This window comes from Equus przewalskii, chromosome 6 (genome assembly GCF_037783145.1).
Source record: "Equus przewalskii isolate Varuska chromosome 6, EquPr2, whole genome shotgun sequence".
In the NCBI taxonomy this organism is placed as follows: domain Eukaryota; kingdom Metazoa; phylum Chordata; class Mammalia; order Perissodactyla; family Equidae; genus Equus; species Equus przewalskii.
In genome coordinates, this window is record NC_091836.1 from 17825804 (window position 1) to 17851718 (window position 25915).

The 25915-nt window shown below is 34.3% G+C and overlaps 1 protein-coding gene across 7 annotated transcripts in view; it reads left to right on the forward strand.

Moving 5' to 3' along the window:
• The window catches only part of ATM (ATM serine/threonine kinase), a 115813-nt gene that overhangs the window by 31140 nt on the left and 58758 nt on the right, over positions 1-25915 (forward strand). For all 7 annotated transcript variants that reach the window (XR_011541341.1, XM_070624831.1, XM_070624833.1 and 4 more), the window contains exons 17-33: positions 231-320; positions 1381-1552; positions 2336-2535; positions 4768-4850; positions 4941-5096; positions 5906-5981; positions 6113-6243; positions 7773-7893; positions 9505-9678; positions 10772-10941; positions 12103-12349; positions 15176-15291; positions 16259-16385; positions 16861-17060; positions 22643-22817; positions 23380-23544; positions 24339-24471. Coding sequence is in view for 6 of the 7 variants with exons in the window: in XM_070624831.1 (XP_070480932.1) it covers positions 231-320; positions 1381-1552; positions 2336-2535; positions 4768-4850; positions 4941-5096; positions 5906-5981; positions 6113-6243; positions 7773-7893; positions 9505-9678; positions 10772-10941; positions 12103-12349; positions 15176-15291; positions 16259-16385; positions 16861-17060; positions 22643-22817; positions 23380-23544; positions 24339-24471 (2536 nt within the window). In the remaining variant the exon portion in view is untranslated. The remainder of the gene's footprint in view (positions 1-230; positions 321-1380; positions 1553-2335; positions 2536-4767; positions 4851-4940; positions 5097-5905; positions 5982-6112; positions 6244-7772; positions 7894-9504; positions 9679-10771; positions 10942-12102; positions 12350-15175; positions 15292-16258; positions 16386-16860; positions 17061-22642; positions 22818-23379; positions 23545-24338; positions 24472-25915) is intronic.

A 25915-nucleotide genomic window follows, 5' to 3' on the forward strand; every position in this document is an offset into this window, starting at 1 on the left:
GTGTTTTTGAAGCAATTTATATCTTGGCCCTAATAGTAAACTTTCTATCTATGCTTCTTAGTAAACTTTTTAATGAATAATAATAATAATAAATAGTAAACTTTTTATCTATGCTTCTTATGACAGTGTAAAAGAAAATGTACACTTCATTCATGATAGAGAAAGTATCTACCAAGAATAATTGTTTTTATTTCTTTGTTTGCTTGGTTTTTTGTTTGTCTTAATAATAGCACAGTCCAAATAAGATTGCATCTGGCTTTTTCCTACGATTGTTAACATCAAAGCTAATGAATGATATTGCTGATATTTGTAGAAGTTTAGTAAGTATGCTGCTTATTTTACTACTGTATTTCATTGATTCTAAGATGATTTTTTTTTCACTGAAATCTTTTAAATACATCTCACAATACATGGCATCTTATATATTTTAAATGTGGAAATTAAAGTTATTTGGTTTTAGGGGAGAATATATTTGATTGCTTCTTAATATCAGTCCCTTGCATAGTGCTTGGCTTTTAGTTTTTCAATAAATAATAATAGACAGTGATAGGGAACTAATCATCCACGTGCATACCTCTTTCTGTGTAACACTGTACCAGAATTCAAAATAATTTTCTATCCTTAAAAATAAAAACAAAAACCTTGCCAGACAACATATTCTTATCGTGGTATTTTTTTTCCATGCAAGTGGGCTTATGCTACAAATACTCTTGTCTGGAACAGAGCCTAGCACATGTGGTAGACACTCAAATGTGTATTGAATGAGAAAATAATCTGTAACTTGATTATTTTCACTTAATAATAAATCTTGGTCATTTTTCCATGTTGCTTCTTACTGCTCTTCTTTACTTTTTTTGGCAGTAGCATAGTATCTCATTATATAGGAATAGTATATATATGTATTTTTAGCCCATCTGATCTTAATTAACATTTTAAGTGGTTTCTAGTTTTTTTCATTAGAAAGAGTTCTGTGGTAATGATTCTCATACTTGTGTCTACTTTTATTTGTGCCTATGAAGGATGTAGAATAAATTCTAGCAATGGAATTGCTTCTTCAGAAGGAATATGAATTTTATTTTTTGGTGAATATTGTCACTTTCCTCCAAAACAGTTGTGCCAATTTATACTTTTCCCTACACCCTCATCAATTTGGGGTGTTGTAAAGCTTCTTAATGTAAGAAATTATTTTGAAAATTTGCATATTATTCTGTTGCATAGGCATATTAAAGTTTATCCATTTTCCTATTGTTAGACATTTAATAGAAATAATACTGCAGTGTTCAGGCATACACATCTTGAATTGTTTGATTAGGTGAATTTTAATTACAACATGCTTCTGAAAGAAGCCAACTTGAACATCTTTCTCTCTCTTCTTTGAAGGCATCTTTTACCAAAAAGCCATTTGACTATGGAGAAGTAGAATCAATGCGAGATGATACTGATAAAAATCTGATGGAGACGGAGGATCAGTCCTCCATGAATCTATTTGATGATTGCCCTACTGTTAGTGTTGGTGATGCAAATGAATCTGGAGAGAACCAAAGTACTGTCGGTAAATACGTATTTACTGATTAGGATTTCTTTTATCTCTTCATGTTGACTTGGTATTACAAATGGCCTCATAGATACCAATTTTATGCCCATTTCATTTTCCCTCAGTGTAGTCTGTTAGGATTGTTCCCCTGTGTACACTATAGATTTCTCTGATTTTTAATTGAATTTATTAGTTTCCTGTTTTATTCTTCATGGGAGGAATTAAAATAATTACTAAAGAAGTAGAACCATATGTTAGATTATTTTGAAAATAGAAAGCAGGAGAGTGAAAAAGCACCCATAATCCCATCACTTTTAACCTTTTTCTGTTATTTCCCTATAGACCCTTTCAGAATTGTAATCAGCATCAACATTCAGATGACTTTTTATACCTTGTCTGTTTTAACATTATTTGTAAGTTTTTTTCATGTAGCTACTTGCATTAGAAATCCTACCTTTTAATGGCTTTGTAGTGTTCCAGTTAACATGTATACTATAATCTACTTGACTATTTTTTATTGTCATAAACTTAGATTTCTTTCTATTTCCCTATAATTAGTAGTACTACAGTGAATGTCTATATAGATTTTTCCATAGATTATTTTCTGATGACAGAATCCTAGTGTAACCTTTTATGAAGAATTTTGAATCTTTTAGTGTGTAATCAATTTCACCATAATTTTACTTTCTATATACTTTTATCTCTTTTTTTTTGGTAGAGGGGAGGATATTTGAGTTAATGTTCAATGTATCTGGTTGTTTTGCCCCTCTCTTAGTCTTAATAAGTCCTTTTTATTTGTAGGTGCCATAAATCCTTTAGCTGAAGAACATCTGTCAAAGCAAGATCTACTTTTTTTAGACATGCTCAAGTTCTTGTGTATGTGTGTAACTAGTGCTCAGACCAATACTGTGTCATTTAGAGCAGCTGATATTCGGAGGAAATTGTTGATGTTACTTGATTCTAGCATGCTAGACCCTGCTAAATCTCTCCACCTACACATGGTGAGTTAAGTGAAATGAAAAAGCTCTTCAATTCTGTCTCATGTTGCTGGCTAAATGTAATGGACTGACATAGAAGAATCGCATAGTACCTTTGTACCTTTGAAAACGTGAAATTGCTTCTTGAGAAATGAATCTGAGACTAGTTGTAAAATACACTTTTTCTTTTACTGTGCTATAAAAAAATTTAGGTGGATACTGAAACATTAAAACTTGGATAGACTTTGGATAGATTTGTTCTCTTTAGATTTAATTAATTATTATAAATTATTTTAAACTAGGCCACAAATTCTGAATGTAAAAATAATACTTACATAATATTATAGTTGAAGTCTGAATCTTGACTTGACCTTAGTTTGCATGCTTTTAAATTTTGTGGATGTAATTTCAAAGTGCCAGCAAAGTTACAGTACTACAAAGAACTTCCATATTCCCTTCACAAGCTTCTGCAGTTCACATTTTGCCATGTTTGCCTTATTCTCTCTCTCCACACGCACACACATAGACATCTTTTTTTCTGAACCATTTTGAGATTAAATTGCAGACATGAGACCCCTTATTCTTCAGTGTGTATTTCCTAAAAACAATGATATTCTCCTATATACCCACAGTATTATCATCAATGTTATCATCATTGCATTTAGTTATCAGGTCTCTTCAGTCTCTTTCAATCTGGAACAGTTCCTTCGTCTTATCTTTTATGACCTTCCTGTTTTTCATTAGTACAGCCACTTGCTCTATAGAATCCCTCACTTTGGGTTTATCGTGTTTCCTCATGATTAGATTTAGACTTAGACTTTGGTGAGAATATTATAGAAGTAATCCCCCTCTTGCCCTACCCCAATCTATCTATCCATCTTCTTATAGGTATCTCCAATTCCACTCCAACATCACAGGGTTTATTTGTTTTTTCTCTGTTTGTATTTGTGGCTCCATTTTCCAGCAGTAAGAAACCTGGCTTCTCATTTAGCCTCAATGCATTTACTTGTTTACTCAATATTTTTATATGTAACTAACCTCCCAACTATGTGGGCCATCTCCTTAGTCCCAGCACTGCCGAACACACAGGGAGAGCCCCTGGCCCAGCCAGTATGCTAGGTGAGTCCGTGGTCATGTCCCTAGTGCCAACAAACTGGCAAACAAGCCAGGTGATACCCTAATTAGAACCTGTTATAAACATGCAGATTGAGTCCCTGGTAAGATCCCTGGTCATATTCTAGCCGTGGTGAACATGCTGGTCGAGGCCCTAGCCCTGGCAAACATACTTGATTGAGCTCTGTTTGAGCCCTTGGTTTCAACCCTGACAAAAACTCTAGTCGAGGCTCCAGCACCCACCCATGAGGAGGACTGTATACTTTCTTGAGACTTTGATGTTTAAAGTTACTTCAAGACACTCGGTAACATCACACATGACTCTCATGGCAAATATTTAAAATGGTCCAATTTAATGTTCTTTTAAAATATTTGAGAAGGAGTGAGAAATATTTTTCTATATACAGAAGATAGGGAAAAAAGTCTTCTGATTTCCTACTACAGGTGGAAAATTATTGGGTAGCTCTCAGAAACTGGCTTCCTAGTTATAACCTCCATTATAACTGATAGTTACTGCACAGCCCTTTGTATCCATAGTACCATAGAGAGCCTTACGAGGTTGCCTCGTAGGAAGAGAGGTCAGGGTATTTGACTTCTTTCCTGCCCATGATTATCTCTGCTTTCCAAAATTCATTAATAGAATAGTTTTTGACCATTAAACTTTTATCCCCAAGCATAATTTTGAGAGAGTAGGAACATACTCCATATGTCCTGTATTAGTTTTATATTAATAAAACTGTATTAGTTTTAGATTCTTGCTCAGGCTTTTAACCCCAACAGTGTTAATTAACAATTATCATTTATTGAATTCCTACAATAAGTGCTGGACCTTTACATTTGTTCCCTCTAATCCTCACATGAATCCAACCAGATATGTGGTTTATAACCATTTTATAGGTGAGGGTACAAAGGCTCAGATGACAATGAAGGTTTTTTAATCATACAACTAATAGGTTGTAGTGCTGGGATTTGAATCCAGCTCTGTTTGACTTCAAACCTCTTTTTTGCTGTACTGCATCTTTTAGACATTCACTGTTGTGTGTGTGCCTGGGCATCTATATATGAATTTATGGTTACATATATGCTTATTTAAGTAAATGATCTAGGAAAAAACCCCTGATTTTGTTTTCCCTACTATCTTAGTATCTAGTGCTTTTAAAGGAGCTGCCCGGAGAAGAATATTCCTTGCCAATGGAAGATGTTGTTGAACTTCTGAAACCACTATCGTAAGAAATTAAAACCATATGTTATGTTCACTTTAAATTAGTATAATTGATACATTCTGTTATAATGAAGTTAAACTTTTTCCACTCCAGCAATGTGTGTTCTTTTTATCGCCGTGACCAAGATGTTTGTAAGACAGTTTTAAACCATGTTCTTCATGTAGTGATGAACCTACGTCAAGGCAATATGGATGCTGAGAACACAAAGGATGCTCAAGAACAGTTTCTAAGAGTGATTGAAGTATTTTGGTAGGAACAGACTATTTTTTGAACTTCTGATTTTTCTTTTGCTACCTCTGGATACAAATGCAAATGTTGCATTTCTTTGTTAGTGATTTCTTCTAATTCTCGAATGTAATTATTTATACATCTTTTAACAATAGTAGAATGTAATTAGTGTTTCCCTCCTTAATTACTTGAAGAACTACATTGTTTATTGCTTAAGGCTTGGCTTTCTAAAGTGTGTTGAGTGTATTTCTGTCTAAATTTTGAATCACATAAGAAGTTTGACTTATAGGTGAATAAGGCAAAGTGCAACGAGCCTAAAATTGAATTGTTCATGTTCCTAAAGTGAACAAATTGGTCTTAGCATCATCTGGTTATTTCATGCCCTATATTCACAGTCTGAGTAACACCATGGTACTTACAGAGGAGCATATATATGTAACTTAGAACCTTCATATCATTTGATTGTAAGGACTTCTGAATCAGTATAGAATGTGGTTTTAAAATCTTTGATAGAACAAGAAAAACTTAAGATTTTTTGTCCTTTTAAAGCAAGTTTACTCTAATGTGATTAGCTGAAGTATGATAGCCTCCACATGAGGCATAATCCTATAAAATAAATAATGTACATTAAAATGAGCTCCTTTTCAAACTAATTTCTTTTAGCTGCACTTTTTAGAAAGGTGAGATATTGATGTATGCCACATAATGAGAATTAAATTTAGCAAGGAAATAAATTTTAGAAGCAACCTAGAATAACCCTAATGTCTTGTGATTATTTTGACTGTGCTTTTATTGGAATAATTATTTGACATCGGAACACTTTATTTCAGGCGCTTAACAAAGGAGGGGAAATACGCATTCTCTGTAAGAATGGCACTGGTAAAATGCCTTAAAACCTTGCTTGAGGTGAGTTATTCCACATTAAGCATTAGTAAGGTCTCCACTGAAATTTTTTAAGCAGGCCTTGTTTCTGTTTGTTAATGGGTGATTTTTCTCTTAATATTTCATATTTAGCCTCAGTTACTTTTTTCCCATAGGCCGATCCTTATTCAAAATGGGCTATTCTTAAGGTAAAGGGAAACAACTTTCCTGTAAATGAAATATTTCCACAATTTCTTGCTGATGATCATCACCAAGTTCGCATGTTGGCTGCAGAGTCAATCAACAGGTAATGGGTCAAGTATTTGTGAAGTGTCTGGAACACTGCAGATAGCGGTGCCGTGTCTCGTGCAATCATAAGTCAGTAATGGTATTGAAAATAGCGAATGCTTACTGAGCATATGCTCTATGCCCGGCATTTATGTTTTCTCTTAATTCTGACAACTCTATCACTTAGATACTATTATTTTCTCCAATTTTTAAATGAAAACTTTGTGGCTTGGAGAGGTAAAATTACTTGTTCCGTGCCATATAGCTAGTAAGTGGTTGAGTTGAAGGACGTGTGTCTGTTTCAACTTATGGGAGATATAGAATGTTTGGGTATTACTGTGATTTTATATGAATATGTTAAACGAAAATTAGCACATTTTACATTGTGCTGATTACAATGATTTTTACTTAAGTGAACACACAATTAGGCATTGGACTGATTCTGTCATAGGAATCTGTCTTGTGTTTGAGTACCTGAAGAAGCAAATATTCATTTCTTAAGGACTGCATGTTTATGAGGTTATTAAATTGATTTTAAAACTCTAAATTGCAACCTACTTATGCCTTCGCCACCTCTCACTCCCTGTAAATAAAGGACCTCTCTGCTTTATTTCTCTATAGCATTTATCACTATTGAAATATTGTATTTTAATACATTTACCTAGGATATAAGCTAGGATATAAATTCTGTAAATCAGAATTTGTGTCTTAACTCCTTAGGTTTGAGCCTTTTTTCACTAAGACCATAGTGCATTGTAAGGATTGCTAATGAACGTGTGCTTTACTTCAGGTCCTTACAAGATAGCAGATATATACTGAAGTTAAAGATCTGGGGTTTTTGAGGACCCTAAGTTGAATGTAATAAAGCAGTGTAGTGGTGGCATTGAAAAATCTCTTAAGATTCAAAAATGTATAAATTCAAGAATGGCATGAACATTGTATTTGTTATTGTTTTTGGTTGTTTATTTGTTAGATATCTAATACTGGGCTATTTTAAGAGAGGTTAGAGAAACTGGAGGAATCAGAATAACACGGAAAAATGTTCAAGTTTTGATTACTAAAAAAGCACAAAGGAAAAAGTGATTAAATTGTTGTCTTTAAATATGATAGGATATAATGCAAAAGGCACTGATCAGCTCTTCGCCATCACATAAAAAAAATTAAATGGGACATCAACACATTAAGCTATCCACTTTCAGGGTGATTGATAATAGAACAGGTTGACATAGGAGTCTGTGGCTTCTTCTAATTGGTGTTTGACCAGAGGACAGTTTTTCTTTTCTGGCTAGTTTGAGTTCAGGGCTATTCAGGTTTGGGCAATAAGCTAAAAGATCTGTTGAGACCTTTTCAGTTTTAGGAGAAAAAAGGAGTATGTGTAAAGACCCTAATATTAAGCAGTTGATCTGAACCTCTTTAAATGGAAGACCTAGTATGTTAGTAGGTCTCATAGAGTGATTTATTTTTGTCCTGTGCTATGCTTTGGAAAGTAAAGTTTAAGGTAAAAAATTATTTCGCTGTTTGCTTTTATTTAATTTTTTTTTCTTAAAGATTATTCCAGGATATGGAACAAGGAAGTTCTTCCAGGTTATTGAAAGCACTTCCTTTGAAGCTTCAGCAAACAGCTTTTGAAAATGCATACTTGAAAGCTCAAGAAGGAATGAGACAAGTGGTAATTTTACTAATGCCTATTTGCTATTATTGCATGCTTTCTTTATTTATATACTTTACTAAGGTTGGCCTGAGACAGTTGTATCCTATCATTTACAATATAAAGCTAGACTAAAACATCTGTATGAATTGATTGAAATTGCCTTATTTATGGTCAGAATTGGTCAAATAATGGCAATTTCTTTTGGTTCAACTCACATGTAGAATTTTTGTGGGAAAAAAATTTACTGAGTTTTTATGGGACTATAAATGGCTTTTTTTAATTAAAAAACTTTTTTTTTAAAGATTTGACTAAAAGCTAATTCAGGGAATAGTGGTAATAGGAAGAAATGGATTAAGGAAAATGTTCTAACAGGGAAGATCAAATCATCTTGGTGTTCGTTACTGAACCTTGTGATTTGCATATTTCTCTAGAGAATTTTTTTCTTAAAATGGCAAAAATTGTCTTAGTATTTGAATTTATTTTTTCAATTATTTGTGCCTTGATTGTTTATAACAAGTACATGAGGTGGTTAATCAAATCACTTTGTAATCCGTGATAGCACAAAATTGAAAAGGACAGTTGCATGAAAGAATGTGAATTTAGAAAAGGATTTTAATAGATTGGAAAGGTGAGTGCAAATAATAAAAAATTTAGTAGAGATAATATACATTTTAAAATCAGTTCGTCGTGTGCAAAGGGAAAATACTGACCTGACAGCAGTTCACTTGGAAAAAGACCTAAGAAGTTTTACATTTTGAGAACACAGTATGAATCAGCATTGTAGTAGTTATCAAGAAACCAAATTCTGTCTTAGATGTCATTAATAGAAGAATACTGTCAGAACAAGTTGATAAAAAGAACTTGGGTCTTCTATACATTTTAGAGGAAGCTAGCATGTTGGGTTTGGTTCCAAGTAAAAGTAGATTTTTAACTAGGATGTTAGAGTCTGTAGATCTATTTCTTAAAAGGATTAAGTGAAGGAGTTGACTTAGTGGGAACCTCATAGCTATTTTCAATATGTCAATGATTACCATTTAGTAACAGAATTAGGTCCTGACATTTTCTTGTACAAAAAAATAGAACTAGGATCAGTGAGTAGCAGAGTTTTCTAAATGTGAAGAGAAATTTCTGTCAAGTATAGCTAGTCAAAAAATGTATGCATCTCTTGGGATATTATAATGATTGTTAAACTAAAAGCACTTATTCTAATTAGTTGCATGATTTTATTGGGCTTTTTGTATAATATATATGACAATATTTTTAAAAGTATAAAGAACTATCAGGGTATCATAATGATAAAATAAGCATCTCAGGAGGTATACATGGTAGTTGAAGAGAAGCTTTTAATCTCTCTCACCTTCTTAGTTTCTTTTTTTATTAAAGTGCTTTCTACTTCACTGAAATGTTTGGCAATTCTTTCCATAAGATCTTGTCAAAAGCGGTCTTTCCTACTCTAGAAACTTTGATATTTTCTGAAAGTCTCTACTGTCAGCTCCATCACTGTAGGATTTAAAACTGTTCACTGGCTGCTTAGGTGTTGTCACTGTGTACTTTGATTTTAGCCTGCTTGGTTTATTTGTAATGTTTAAATATTTACATTACATTATTGTTTTTAAAATTATTTTGAAGTCCCAGAGAGCTGAGAACCCTGAACTTTTGGATGATATTTATAATAGAAAAGCTGTTTTACTGATGATGATAGCTGTGGTTTTATGCTGTAGCCCTGTCTGTGAAAAACAGGCTTTGTTTGCCCTATGCAAGTCTGTGAAAGACGATGGATTAGAACCTCACCTTGTTAAAAAGGTACGTGTAGATGAATATTTTTTATTATAATCTTCCTTGGGTAACTTAAACATTTTAAAAAGTTTAAGCTAGATTTTTAAAGTGGCACTTATTAGGGATTTGGAGACAGTTTTATTTTTTAAGTTTAGAATATTGGAAAGCAGTAACTCTTTAAATAACTTGTACGCGGTGTCATTTTTTACATTCAGTTTAAGAGCATTTCACAAGGCATTTATTGAACTAACAAGGGTGAATGACCTGTTAGCTTACAGACCAGACTCTCTGGAATAGCATTTATTGAGGGAAACACATGGAGAAAAGAGCAGTAGCAAGCATTTTGCCTGGTGGCTTCTGGGACGGGACATTGGGATCTAGCAGGTCCAGAAGTCAAATTTCAGAGCTGTGATATTTTTAAGTTGCATGGTTAGGAAAGGAGGACTAGGGTCTAGCCTTGCAATTACATCAGCACAGTGCTGTAGAATGTTCGCTTCTGCTCTATTCCACCACCTCAGCATTCATCATTTGGAAATTTCCAAGCCTTTCCATTGTAGATTTTTACATGATGAACCAGTGATAGATCAGTGGTCTGATAAACCGTTTATCATTCTACCAGCATGGTTTCCATGGAGCTTTACAGTAGAAAGCTAACCTATGGGTAATCAGTCTTAGACAAGTTAACCTTTTACCTCTCAGTATTAAAATAAAAAGTTCCTTTTTTTTTAAGTAGATTATTACACTACCTAATTATTAGTGTAAGTTGAATATAGCATTTAGGTTTTTCTCATTTGAATTTAGGGCTGAGAATTTTATTTTACGTTAGACCTTCCTTTGAAATAAAATCAGATGTTGAAAATTATAACATATTTTTCTGGTTTTATTCATTTAAGGGTTTCCTCTGTTCCAGGCACTGTGATAATTGTAGTAAATACATTTTTTTCAATTAGTCTTGCTGAAGTAGGTACTTTCATTATCCCCATCTCATAGATTAGTAAATCAAGGTATAGAAAAGTTAAATGAATGAGTCCAAGTCATACTGTAAATATGTATTAAGGATTTAAATGATTTATTATTTTGTTGTTTTCTTAAAGCATTGATTTCTTTTTGACTTTTACAGGTTTTAGAGAAAGTTTCTGAAACTTTTGGATATAGAAATTTAGAAGACTTCATGGCTTCTCATTTGGATTATCTAATTTTGGAATGGCTAAATCTTCGAGATAATGAATACAGTTTATCTTCTTTTCCTTTTATCTTATTAAACTACGCAAATGTTGAGGATTTCTATAGGTAGGTTTACATATGGCACAGGTGAAATATATTTAATTTAAAATTAGGTAATAATGTTTGGCAGTCCCACCCCCCCCACCCCCCCCCCCACACACACACAGGTGGGAGGCTGTATAGTATGAGAGGCAGGAAGGCTTGTTTTGATGAAAGTATATTGAATCTGGTCCTACCTGTGCCAATAACTAGCCATGTGAATTTAGGTAAGCCATGTAAATACCCTCAGGGCTTGTTTTTTTTTTGTTTTTGTTTTTTGGTGAGGAAGATTGGCTCTGAGGTAATATCTGTTGACCATTTTCCTGTTTTTGCTTGAGGAAGATTGTCACTGAGCTAACAGCTATGCCAGCCTCCCTCTGTTTTGTGAGACACCACCACAGCATGGCTTGATGAGTGGTATGTAGGTCTGCGCATGGGATCCGAACCTGCAGACCCTGGGCCACTGAAGCAGAGCATGCGAACTTAACCATTACACCACTGGGCTGGCCCCTGGGTCTTGGTTTTTTAATCTGTAAAGTAAGGAAGTTACACAAGGAGATGTTAAGATCCCTTTCAGCTTTAATGTTTGACAAAGATAAAACTAGTGGGTGATTATTTTTGCTTTGTTTTTCTTTTCTGTTGCTTGACTATAGCCATTTAGTTACTATTTCTATTAGATTTAAAGTTTAATGTAAAAGTATTACTTTTGCTAACTCTAACTCTGGAGAAGAAAATTTTGAAAATAGGTTTAGAACAACTAAAGAATAATGTTTAGGAATCAGGATGATGGGAAGGTAGTTCATAATTGTTTAGTGGTCCTTATTCATTCATTTCAGCAGTAACAATATTTACATTTCTTTGAATTCATAAATTGCTTGACATTTTCATTTTATACTAATTTTGCATAAAGTGATTATGCAGAAGAAATAAATATAAATTCAATTCCCATGGTTTTCTGATCACAGAATTAGACTGGTATATTCTGTTATCTCTAATTTTTTAGTGTGACTATTTAGAATTTACTTAACTTCATTTCTCCATTTATAAAATTGTGTAAAGTGCTCAGTGATCTAGATGAAGTTATACTCTAATGCTTATTAAAGCATTTTATTATTTTAAGAACTATATTATAAAATTTTACTTTGAAAAATTATGTTTAATGTATTGTTTAAATTTTTATACTTTTAGATCTTGTTACAAAGTTTTGATTCCACATCTGGTGATTAGAAGTGATTTTGATGAGGTGAAGTCCATTGCTAATCAGATTCAAGAGGATTGGAAAAGTCTTCTAACAGACTGCTTTCCAAAGATTCTTGTAAATATTCTGCCTTACTTTGCCTATGAGGATACTGGAGACAGTGGGATGGCACAGCAAAGAGAGACTGCTACCAAAGTCTATGATATGCTTAAAGATGAAAATGTATTAGGAAAACAGGTATTGCTTCAGCTGTTACCTACTTTTTATTCCTTAATTGATCTGAGATGTAACTTTAAAATTTTAAAGCTATTCGTTATTTATGCAGTTAAATTTAGTATATGGTAATCACTATTTAGCATAGACAATCCATGAATTTTTTTTTGTTGTTATACAGTGTTCTCGCCTTTTGATTGACTTTTTTTTTTTTTAAAGATTTTATTTTTTCCTTTTTCTCCCCAAAGCCCCCCAGTACATAGTTGTATATTTCTCGTTGTGGGTTCTTCTAGTTGTGCTATGTGGGACGCTGCCTCAGCGTGGTCTGACGAGCAGTGCCATGTCCGCGCCCAGGATTCGAACCAACGAAACACTGGGCCGCCCGCAGCGGAGCGCGCGAACTTAACCACTCGGCCACGGGGCCAGCCCCAACCTTTTGATTCACTTTTAAATGAAATGTTTAAAATCAGAAATTTTAAAAAAACCCCTCAACTTTGGAATAATTTTATTGCTTTTTCCTTTTTAAAATTTATTTTAATTGGCAGTAAAACATGAATGCAAGCTGGTTGTTAAATTCAAACGATACTCAACAATGTATAGAAAATCTTCCTTACTTTCCTCTTCAATCTCATCAAGCCCTTCACTTTTCAAGGAAAAGTACAATCCCAAGTTCCCATACCCTGCTTTCTTTTTTCCATGACACTGATTACCTTCTAACATATGATATAATTGACTTATGAATTATGTTCATTGTCTTTTATCAGTCTTCTCCACTATAAGTACTGTGAGAGTAGGATTTTTTTCTCTTTTCTTTTTGCTGATGTATCCCAGCCACCTAGTATATATTGATTACTCATTATTTGATAAAAGATGGAGCCAAGTAAAAATGGATCTAACGCCTGTTTGTTTTATAGTAATTTATATATATTCAAAATTATTTGAAGCGACTTATATTAAAACACATATATATAAACTTTTTAAGGTCAGAGAGGGTTGGTCACTCCAATTTTTAAAAATTTTTTTAAATGTAAGTAGGGGATGACTAACCAAGCTTGGTTAACAGTAGAATTACAATTGGATAAACTTCAAGAGACTCTTTTTTTGTTGCCCAGTCATCTATATTGAACCAAGAAATGGAACAGCAAGTCTCTAGTTGCTTAGATAGACCATTGCCAGTCAGTGCTTGTTGTAGGTCTTCCGTCTGGAGGCAAATGGTGAACAGAGGAGCTCCTTTCCCAGAAGGCAGTTGGAATGGAATGTTGGCACTCTAAAGGCTGTGGAATTTATGAGAGAGACACTGCCTCTACCCTCCCACCCAAACTCCCAGCTTAGACTTCTGAGCAAGCCTTGTCTTACTGTTCTTTTTTTCTGTATTCAAACCAAAAGATAACAATTTTCAGAGTCAAAGTAAGTCTAGATGGGAAAAGTGATTACATTAAATCCTCATTAAAACACCAGTCTCCAGAATCGAAAGAGGCTAAAATTAAATAATGATTTCTTAGTTTGTTGGTTAAAGACATAAATTAATTTCTTATTAGTTTCTATTTCATTCAGCATTAAGTTGTCATTATAAGTTAATTTTTTTCCTCTAATATGTGCTTTCTCTGAATCAATCTTCTAAAGTTTTTTTTCTATTGATAAGTGTTAGTACAACTTTTATCAGTCTTTGAGTCTTCTAAAACTGTCAGTTGCTGAATGCCTAAAATATTTACAATTATAAGATTGTTTAGCTATACCTAGACATCTGAACAGTTTATATGTACCTTAGCTAAACTTTACAGATCTGGTTATTAGAGAATCATGTGAAACTAGCGAAGATAGTCATCATCTTATGTGCAAGGAAATTCATTAATTTTTCCTCTGATATTAATCAAGTTTGACTAATTTGTCCTTTATCTCAGATATACTTTGAAATGAGGCTGGATTTTTTAAAAGGCTGAAACCTTGGAGATAATGACTTGGATAACTGATGTGTAAGCCTGAGGGAAAGGCTAGGATCTTTCCATTACGTTTCTTTCTTGTCACATTCCAAAATACTTTCATTGTTAGAAAGTGTTTCCAAACCTCCCTCTGCATTAAGTAAATCAGCCATTTGCCTTTTAGTTTAGAGCCCTGTAATTTCTTATTTGGAGAGCTAATAAATCCACCTTTAAAACTTCATGGTTCTCATTCATGTGGTTGCGATATAATGTAGCAGATGCATTCCTTATATTTAGAGAATTTATGTCCTTTGTGAGGCTACCTGTAGCAGGAAGTGGATTGATGAGGAGTCTGCTCCTGTTGGGGAGGATGTTAGTTTACTGTAAATGACAGGAGATGTGGGCTTCAGCTAGCTTAGCTATTTGGGATATCAGCCAAGTAGAAATCTGGGGGGAAATCATTCAGGGAGCAAAGATGATTATTGCTAGTCAGTGGAAATTCTTACTAGTAAAGTTTTATAAGTCAAATAGAGTTGCCAAATAAGTCAAGAGTAAAATGCAGATTGAGGAGCAATATATATCAGTGGGGGACTGGGTTGGCAGGGAATTTATTAGTTTGAGGAATTTCATGCTAGACCTGAAGCCTTAGTCAATTAAAATTATTCTTTAAAATTAAACTAAAGAGTCGGATTAAGGGAGTCTTATTTAGTCTGATTTCCCGACCTCCCTCTCAGTCTGCAGGTTGTCTGCATAGCAGGAAAAAAGTGAAGTGAGCTGTATGTCTTGCAGGTCTTAGATCTTTGGTCATCTATTTCCTTCTATAGTCACTGAATAATTTTGGAAATGAGGCAGTAACATTAGCCCCTGGAGCTGTCTTAAAGATCACAAACATAAAAAGTTAAATATATATTGCAATTTTGTACCTTTGCAGATTGATCATTTATTCAGGAGTAATTTACCAGAGATTGTGGTGGAGTTATTGATGACCTTACATGAACCAGCAACTTCTGGTGCCAGCCAAAGCACTGACCTCTGTGACTTTTCAGGGTATGGGTATTTTATACTTACAGCATTAGCTACATTTCAGAAGTTCTTTGGCAGATTTATTGGTTGACCTTCAAATGTCTATTTCAGTTTTAGGCATGTACTCTGCTTTTAAATTGTTTCTTTAAAAATAGCTACCTTGGAATTGAAGAAATTATCTATCTGCTTCTACTGTAGCCTCTCCATAGTAATTACTCTTTCTAGCTGACCACCTTGTTTGCAAATCCAATGACCTTTCTCTTCTCAATCTTTCTGTAGTATTTGAGTATTGTGCTATTTGTTGTCTCTTGCAATTTTCTTCTTCTTGACACATTATTCCTTGTTCTCTTCTCTTTACCTGTGACTTGCGTTTCTAAATCACGTTTTCTTTATCATGCTCGTTAGCTATCAGAATCTTACTGTACTAGAATTTAATTTGGATATGAAACCCACTTAGTTGTATATGAATGTTAGTTGTTTTCCCAGTTTAATTGTAAACTACCTGAAAGCACTTTTTACTATTTTTATCTGCCCTACAATGCTAGGCATATAAAATAATAATAATAGCTACCAAAGTACTTTTACATTACCATTTCATTTGATGTGAATAGGTTTGATTGCTATGTCTTAAAATATTATTGCATTCACAGTACTAGCATAGAGCTGTAATTCTGACCTGAAGTGAAGTGATACTGAGGCTCATTTGTGGAATTGCCATTAACTTCATAAAAGATTTCTTAAGCACATCATTTAAAATTGATTAAGTCATAGAGGGTAAAGATATTTAAATATTCTGATTGATCCATATGGACTGATATGTCATTTGTGATTTTATTAGAAGTCTAGTTTTTTAGTAGAAAAATAATTTTAAAATTTGGGATTATTGTAATCTAAATTTTCCTTTTGGAAGTTCACTAGTCTATCAACAAAATCTTTTTTCTTGATAAATTTGTTCTGAAAATGATGACTGCATTTTTCCTATAACTCTTAGGGATTTGGATCCTGCTCCTAATCCACCTCATTTTCCGTCACATGTGATTAAAGCAACATTTGCCTATATCAGCAGTTGCCATAAAACCAAGCTTAAAAGCATTGTAGAAATTCTTTCCAAAAGCCCTGTAAGTACACATTATTGGTATAATAACTGGAGAATTCCTTCTTTTTCAGCTAGAAAATCTGTGTAAGTACATCTTAAAGAGAAAAAAGTAAACAAATGGAAAATTCATCTGAATAAATTAAGAAGAAGCACTCATTTATCAGTTGATATCTTGGTATTTTACTTGTCAGTGTTAATTGAAATATGTTACTATGAGGTCTGAATTTTGTGATACCGTAGTCAAATATTGGCTCAGGGAATATATATATATTTGAAGAATATGCTATTTAGTTATAGTTTACTCTCTGAAAACTAAATAAATTGATAATAGTTTTTTAAGTTTAAGATAGTAATTTTCTTAATGTAATATTTGCATTCGATATCAAACCCAAAACTAAATTCTGTATTTTAGTTATTTTGACTGTAAAATGTGTATGTATTATAACTGAGTATATGTGATTAGACAAGTTTTTACTAAATGTATATCTATTTTCTAGGATTCCTATCAGAAAATTCTTCTAGCCATATGTGTGCAAGCAGCTGAGACAAATAATATTTATAAAAAGCACAGAATTCTTAAAATATATCACCTGTTTGTTAGCTTATTACTGAAAGATATAAAAAGTGGCTTAGGAGGAGCTTGGGCCTTTGTTCTTCGAGATGTTATTTATACTTTGATTCACTATATCAACAAAAGGTAAATATTGTATTTAGAGCAATATATAAGTAGTTTTTCTACCCTATCTTAATTGGAAATGTATATGCTTCTAAGAGCTGGAAGCCAGAGTATTGTTTTCTGAATTTTGCTTTTTGATATATGTGATATCTACCTATTATTTTTTGAAAATTGCGTTACTACTTCTCCAGCTCTAGAAATTTTAAGTACTTCAGCATTTAATGTCTTCAACATTTTAAAATAAATATTCTAATTTTAGGTGGCCTGAAATATATAAATTACTATATTAGTTTTGTTCACCAATTCCAGTGTGGGGGAAGGGAACTGTTCCCCACATACATCCAGGAAATTCTCTAGACACTAGCTGGTGTCCTACAATTCAACTCAATTCTGACACAGTCTACCCAGAGGTGATGTAGATCCCACAGGTGAAAGACTCACTCTTAGAAGACTGCCCCCCAACTTCGAATACCAGTCACAAGCCCGGGTTATCACCTGTACTTCCGACAACTGGAGATTGATCCCCTTTCTTGGGTTTGAGTAATTTGCTAGAACGGCTCACAGAACTCGAGAAACCCATTTGTTCACTAGATTACTGCTTTATTATAAAAGGGTATAACTCAAGAACAGCTAGATGGGGGTTGGCCCTGTGGCCGAGTGGTTAAGTTCTTGCACTCCGCTTCGGCGGCCCAGGGTTTTGCCGATTTGGATTCTGGGTGTGGACATGGCACCGATCATCAGGCCATGCTGAGGCAGTGTCCCACATGCCACAACTAGAACGACCCACAAGTGAAATATACAACTATGTACTGGGGGGACTTGGGGAGAAAAGGCAGAAAAAAGAAAAGAATATTGGCAACAGTTGTTAGCTCAGGTGCCAATCTTTAAAAAAAAAGAAAAAAAGAACAGCTAGATGGAAGATTTGAACATAGCATATGGCAAGGTATGGGGAAGGGGCACAGAACTTCCATGCCCTCTCCAGGTGCTCCACTCTCCCCACATTTGCACATGTTCACCAACCCGGAAGCTCCAGGAATCCTGTCCTTTTGGTTTTCATAGAGGCCTCATTACATAGGCATGATTGGTGAAATCACTGGCCATTGGTGATTGATTCAACCTCCCAACCCTCTCCCTTTCCCAGAGGTCCAAGAGGTTGCAACTCTCTAATCACAGGGTTGGTTCTCCTGGCAACCAGACCCCATTTGTAGGTGCTTTCCCAGAGTCACTACATTAACATAACAAAAGACACCTTGATTTCTCTCATCTAAGGGAATTCCAAGAGTTTTAGGAGCTCTGTGCCAGAAATGGGAGATGAAGACTAAATATGTTTCTTGTTATAAATCACAGTATCACAGTTACTATAGATTTTGGGTTGTATATTCAATCTAGCATCTCTGTTCTTCTCCATTGATTCTAGTGATATTTCTATTATTTCTTTTCTTATTACTTGATAACATTATTATCAAATAAATATAAGTTCTTCAAAGAACATGAATATTTTCGTTTTGTCTTCTGATATTTTTCTTTTTGGCTTTAATATAATTTTTATTTTTATTTAAATTATGTATAGTCATTCAGTCTTTCATTCATTAATCTTTTTTTTATTATGGTAAAATATATAACGTGAAATTTATCATTTTAACCATTTTCAATGCCCAATTCAGTGACATTAATTACATTCACAGTGTTGTGCAGCCATAACCCCTGTCTACTTTTAAAACTTTTTCATTACCTCAAACAGTACCTTTGTATGTATTAAGTAATAACTTCACATTCCCCCTTCCCACCAGCCCCTGATAACCTCTAATCTACTTCTTGTCTCTATAACTTTGCCTATTCCACATATTTTATGTAAGTAGAATCATAAAATATTTGTCCTTTTCTATCTGGCTATTTCACTTAGAGTAATGTCTGCAAGTTTCATCCAGCACGTGTCAGAGCTTCCTTCCTTTTTATGGCTAATGTTCATTCCATTGTATATACATATACCACATTTCGTGTATCCATTCCTCTGTTGATGAACACTTGAGTTGTTTCCACCTTTTGGCTCTTGTGGATAATACTGCAATGCACGTTGCTGTACGGGTATCTGAGTGTCCATTTTCAGTTCTTTTGGGTATATACACTGAAGAGTGACATTGGTGGGTCATATAATAATTCTATATTTAGCTCTTTGAGGAACCTCCAGACCGTTTTCCACAGCAGCTGCACTATTTTACCTTCCACCTGCAATTCACAAGAGTCCCAATTTCTCCACATTCTTACCTACACTTCTTACTTTCCTTTTTTTTTTTTATAGCCATCGTAGTGGGTGTAAAGTGGTATCACACTGTGGTTTTGATTTTGCATTTCCCTAATGACTAATGATGTTGGACATCTTTTCATGTGCTTATTGACCATTTGTGTATCTTCTTTGGAGAAATGTCTGTTCAGGTCCTTTGCCAATTTTTTTTTTATTGGGTTCTTTTTGTTGTTGACCTGTAGGAGTTTTTTTTTATATTCTGGATATTGAATTCTTAATGTAAGAGTTGCAAATATATTCTGGATATCGAACTTTCAATTATAATTTGCAAATAATTTCTCCTATCCTGTAAATTTTCTTTTCACTTTGCTAGTAATGTCTTTTGATACACAAAAATTTTAATTTTGATGAAGTCTGATTTATCTGTTTGTTTCTTTTGTTCCTCATACTTTTGGTGTAATATTTAAGAATCCATTGACCAAATCCAAGGTCATGAAGATTTACCCCTATGTTTTATTCTAAGAGTTTTATGGCTTTACTCTTATATTTAGATCATTATCCATTTTAATTTTTATATGTGTTATGAGGTAGGGTTCAACTTCATTCTTTTGCATGTAGAAGTCTAGTTGTTCTAGCACCATTTGTTAAAGATATTATTCTTTCCTCTTTGAATGTACTTGGCACCCTTGTCGAAAATCAGTTAGCCATTGATGTATGGGTTTATTTCTGAATTCTCAATTCTATTCCATTGGTCTATCCTAATGCCAGTTACCATGCTGTGTAGATTACTGTAGTTTTATAGTAAGTTTTGAAATTAGGAAGTGTGAGTCCTCCAATTTTGTTGTTCTTTTTCAAGATCATTTTGACTATTTGGGGCCCCTTGCCATTCCGTATGAATTTGATGACCAACTTTTCCATTTATGCAAAAAGGCTATTGGAATTTTTGATTGAGATTGCATTGAATATGTGATAATTTAGATAGTAGTGACATCTCAGCAATTTGTTTTCCAGTCCATGAATACAGGCTGTCTTTCCATTCATTTGGACTTCTTTAATTTCTTTCATCCATGCTTTATAGTTTTCAGTGTACAAGTCTTTTATGTCCTTGGTTAAATTTATTCCTAGGTATTTAATTCGTTTAGATGCTATTGTAGATGAGATTACTTTCTTAATTTCTCTTTCAGATTGTCATTGCTGGAGTATAGAAACACAGTTGATTTTTGTGTGTTGATCTTATGACCTGCAGCTTTGCTAAATTTGTTTGTTACCACTAGCAGATTTCTTGTGGATTCTTTGGGAGTTTCTATATATATATAATTATGTCATCCATGAATGTAGTTTTACTTCTTCCTTTCTGATTTGGATGCCTTTTATTTCTTTTTCTTGTCTAATTGCTCTAACTAAAAGTTGAGTACAGTGTTGAATAGCAGAAGTAAAAGTGGATATCCTTGTCTTACTCCTGATCTTAGTAGGAAAGCTTTCAGTCTTTCAATATTGATTATGTTGTTAGCTGTGGATTTTTCATAAATTACCTTTATTATGTTTAGGAAGTTCCTGTCTATTCATAGTTTTCTGAGCATTTTTATCATGAAAAGTGTGGATTTTGTCAAATACCTTTTCTGTGCCTTTTGAGGTGATCCTGTAGTATTTTCCCTCATTCTATTAATGTGGTGTGTTACATGGATTGATTTTCTTATATTGACCTACTCTTGCATTCCTGGGATAAATCTTACTTGCTCATGGTGTATAACCTTTTAATATGCTGTTAGATTTGGTTTACTAGTATTTTGTTGAGGAGTTTTGTGTCTGTAGTCATAAGGGGTATTGGATATTATAATTTTTCTTTGGTGTCTTTATCTGGATTCGGTATCAGAAATGCTGGCCTCATCGAATGACTTAGGAAGTGTTCCCTCCTATTCTGTTTTTTGGAAGAGTTTGAGAAAAATTGGTGTTAATTATTCTTAAGTGTTTTGTAGTAGTCTTTTTTTTTTTTGAAGATTGGCCCTAAGCTATCCGTTGCCAATCTTCCTTTTTTTTTTTCTCTTCCCAAAGCCCCAATATGTAATTGTATATCATAGTTGTAAGTCCTTCTAGTTCTTCTATGTGAGATGCTGCCACAGCATGGCTTGATGAGCAATGTGTAGGTCTGCGCCCAGGATCTGAACTGGCGAACTCTAGGCTGCCAAACCCTGGGCTGCCAAAGCAGAGCACGTGAACTTAACCACTATGCCACCAGGCCAGCCCCTAATAGTCCATTTTTTTCATAAGTTTACTCAACTGTTTTTGCAGACAGTATATTCCTTACCATGTGTGGTCATTGAAGACTGTTCCTTAACTTGTGTTCAGGTAGCAATTTGACACAGATTTCCTTGAATGCAGGAGCCAGAGAGAGAGAGAGAGAGAGAGAGAGAGAGAGGGAATCTTTCCTAGTCTTTGCAGATCGGCTCTGTGAAGGACTCTCCAGTGCTTAGCCAGGCTTTCACTGAGCTTAGGGATCAGCCCAAAGTGAAAACTTACAGTTTTCTCAGGTATTTTTTGAGCAGGCATCCTACCCTGGGCATGAGCACAGCTTTCTAAAGTCCCCAAATACGTGGGTGATATTGAATGTTCTGATTTCCCCAGGAAACTCTCTTTCTCCCCAACGTTTCATTTTAGGCTTTAAGCAGTCTGTTGTGTGTCTCAACAATAATCTTGTGCCCCAGGCAGCTGTGGGTTGTTGATCAGTCATACAGTGTTTCCTGGCAATGCTCACAGCTTTTTCAGCCTGGGGGAGATCCAATTAGGCAAAACAAGCTGAGCACCTTATATCAGTCCTTCAGGTAGCTCCCAGACAGGTGTAGAACAAACATACACAGTAATTTGTGAATAAGGTGTGCTGTGCTCCCTCTGGATCCAGGGAGCAGGATCCCACATTGGGAATGGGGACTGCAGTTTTCATGACTACTGCCAAGCTGGGAATGGGGACTGCAGTTTTCATGACTACTGCCAAGCTGGGGATTGGGTGGGGCTAGTGCAAGTAAAATTACCACAAAGCTTTTCTACAATTTTTAAGTTGCCTTTTTCTTGATTCAGCATTTGTTTGATTGCTGTAAATCTTTGACTGTTTTACAGAGTTATAACAAAGTTCTGACAGTTCCGCTTGTTTTTCAACGTTTCTGTCAGGAGGGAAGCTTGGAGCTGCCTAGTCTGTCATTTGCTGATGTCACTTTTCTTTTTGTCTTTTAAACCACTAAGAAATTAGATATGAAAGCGACTTTTATGTCAAGCCATGTCAGAATTAGAGCTGCTGAATAAAAATGACTTTTGAATGAGCTTATATCAAAGGAGTTTCCTAAAACTTACTGTTTTTTTCCTCTGGTAGGCCTTCTCGTTTCAGGGATGTGTCATTACGCAGCTTCTCTCTTTGCTGTGACCTGTTAAGCCAGGTTTGCCACACAGCAGTAACTTACTGTAAGGATGCTTTAGAAAGTCACCTCCATGTTATTGTTGGTACACTCATACCCCTTGTGGACGATCAGATGGAGGTTCAGAAGCAGGTAATTTCCCAAATTATCTTCAAAATGGTATTTGAAATATATTGATAAAGTATTCTTGGAAGGAGCTGAGTGTTTTATGTTTACTTGGTGTAATTAGTAATTTTAGTGAAAATATTCATTGAAAACTGGTTGGAAAAACATTCTCAACAAATTAATCTTTGTAATCATTTAATAACAGAGCACCTAGTAATTTTGATCTAATAAATAACATAATAGTTTCTCTCTCTTACTTACGCTGAAGTGTAGAGGTAGTCAAAACGAGGGATGGCAGTTGACACCACCATGATGGGGTGTGAGATATTGCTTATATAAAATGTTTCAGTAATACTGGCACTTTTTATACCTCAGTGCCCATCCTGTAGCAGCACCTTACATATTTTTTGAATTATTTGAAAGCACAGAAACAGTAATAGCTAGGTACCTTAGAAGTAATTAGAACATTTTATCTGAACTAGGTTAGTAGAGTTTTTATCATTTATTACAGTGCATTTGGTTGTTTTACTTTAAAATATAATTAAACCATTTCTCCCCTTTTGATTTTTTCTTTTTAAATTGTGTTTAGGTATTGGACTTGTTGAAATACTTAGTGATAGATAACAAGGATAATGAAAACCTCTATATGACAATTAAACTTTTAGATCCTTTTCCTGACCATGTTGTCTTTAAGGATTTGCGTATTACTCAGCAGAAAATCAAATACAGTGGAGGACCTTTTTCACTCTTGGAGGTAATCATTATTCCACTATCTTACTATTTTGTATTAGGATAGACAGTAGTGCTTTTTGAAAAGGTCTAATGCTCTAAAAATAAAAATTTGGATCTTTTTTTAAAATTGTGATTTAAAAAAACATGAGATTTACTCTCTCAACAAATAAAAAAGTGAATGTTAATGTATCCTCTTGCATTGCAGCAAAAGTATGAGTATCAAAATTTCTTGGTAGGAAGCTAAATTTAAATATTGAAGAAATGTGATATAAAATTGCTTAGTTTTCATATGTAAAAGATCCAGTAATATCTCAGAATTACACTGTGATCCGTTGAGGGACAATTTAATGTTTGAATTAGAGATGATGTTTAACTTTTCAAAGAGTTTTTCAAGTTTTAATCCTTTCTAACCTTTATAAACTTTGAAATTATGTTCAGGTAATATTTTCCTTTATAAATCCTGTAATTTTAAAATCATAGTCTACATTTAACTGTATATCAACATGAAAATAAATATATTAAGATGTAAAACTAGAGTTACAGTACTAAATAAATAGTAATTTAAGCTTTTCCCTTTAATTGAACAAACTATAGCAATCTTAAAATCTGTGTTATGAGAGAATCTATTAGAATTTAAACAATTAAAACATAGGATTTGAAATGGAAGAATTTATTTCTGCCTTGTTTGGTAGTAATAGTGATATGAGTCAGTATCTGTAAAAGGCACTTTTTAATGTTTCTTTTAAGTTTTATCTCACAGACTTAACCAAAATATATCAAAAACAAGTTACATTTTTAACTAATTTTCTCTTTTAGGAAATTAACCATTTTCTCTCAGTAAGTAAGTATGATGCACTTCCGCTGACAAGGCTTGAAGGATTGAAGGATCTTCGGAGACAGCTGGAACAACATAAAGATCAGATGATGGATCTTATGAGAGCGTCCCAGGGTACTAATTTTAATGACGTGGGTTATTTGTACCTATTTCTTTTTGAAAGAATGTTTTATAAATTCTTGCTCTTGGTTTAATTGCCACAGACTTAGTTTAGACTCTTATTTCTCATCTAACCATAAAAGACTTCCTAAATGGTCTCTCCCTCACCTTGAACTTCTTTTTCATCCATGCTCTACACCTCTGCCAGAATGATTTCTCTAAACCCAAACATGATTGTGTTATTCTACTGCTTAAAAAATGTTAAAACTTCCTACTGCCTAAAAGAAAGATTTTAATTCCTTAAAGCCAGGCATACCAGATAATCTGTTTCTGCCTACTGCTCTAACTTATTTAAATAAAAGAAATGTGTCTCGTGTTAAGCCTCTTAGCCATGTATATGCATATGTATATGTGTATTGTGTATGTATATGTGTGTGTGTATGTGTTTGCTTTTAAAGATTGGCAACTGAGCTAACAACTATTGCCAATCTTCCTTTTTTTTCTGCTTTTTCTCCACAAATCCCCCCAGTATATAGTTGCATATTTTTTTTTAGTTATGGGTCCTTGTAGTTGTGGCATGTGGGACGCTGCCTCAACATGTCCTGATGAACAGTACCATGTCTGTGCCCAGGATCTGAACCGGTGAAACCCCAGGCTGCTGAAGCAGAGTGCGAAAACTTAACCACTTGGCCACAGGACTGGCCCCAGTGTGTGTGTTTTTTATATACAGATACATGTATATGCATATGTGTTTCTAGCTTTTTTTTTACTTAAGAAAATGTGCACTTTTTTGGCTTGAGGAAGATTAGCCCTAAGCTAACATCTGTGCCGATATTCCTCTATTTTGTGTGTGGGATGCCTCCACAGCATGACTGATGAGTGGAGTAGGTCCGCACCTGGGATCCGAACCTGTGATCCCGGGCCACTCAAGCAGAGCGCACGGAACTTTAACCCCTGGGCCACAGGGCCAGCCCCAAAACATCTATTTTTATGTTAATGTGATTTGAGTTTAGGTTACTATAGTATTGCATTTGGGGGAAACTTTTTCTCCTTATGTTTTGATTATCATCTTGTGCCCATTAGTTTCATATTTCTGTTGTTTTATTTTTATTTTCAGTGCTTTTTAAAACTAATTTTGGTTTTGACTGGCTGAGCTCAGAGATTCTACTGCATTTGTTCTGAGATGTGTGTTTGTATGTATAAAGTAGGAACTCCTCTATCTCTTGTTCTTATGTCTGTGTATTTTATTGGTCTAGATCTGCCTTGTCTGGTACAGCCACTAGCTGTATGTTGCTATGTAAATTTAAATGTGTTAAACTTTAAAATTCACTTTCTTTGTTATACTAGCACATGTCAAGTTCTCAGTAGTAACATGTGGCTAGTGACTTTCATTAGACAGCACAGATTATAGAACATTTGCGTCATTGCAGAAAGTTCTATTGGACAGTGCTGGTCTAAA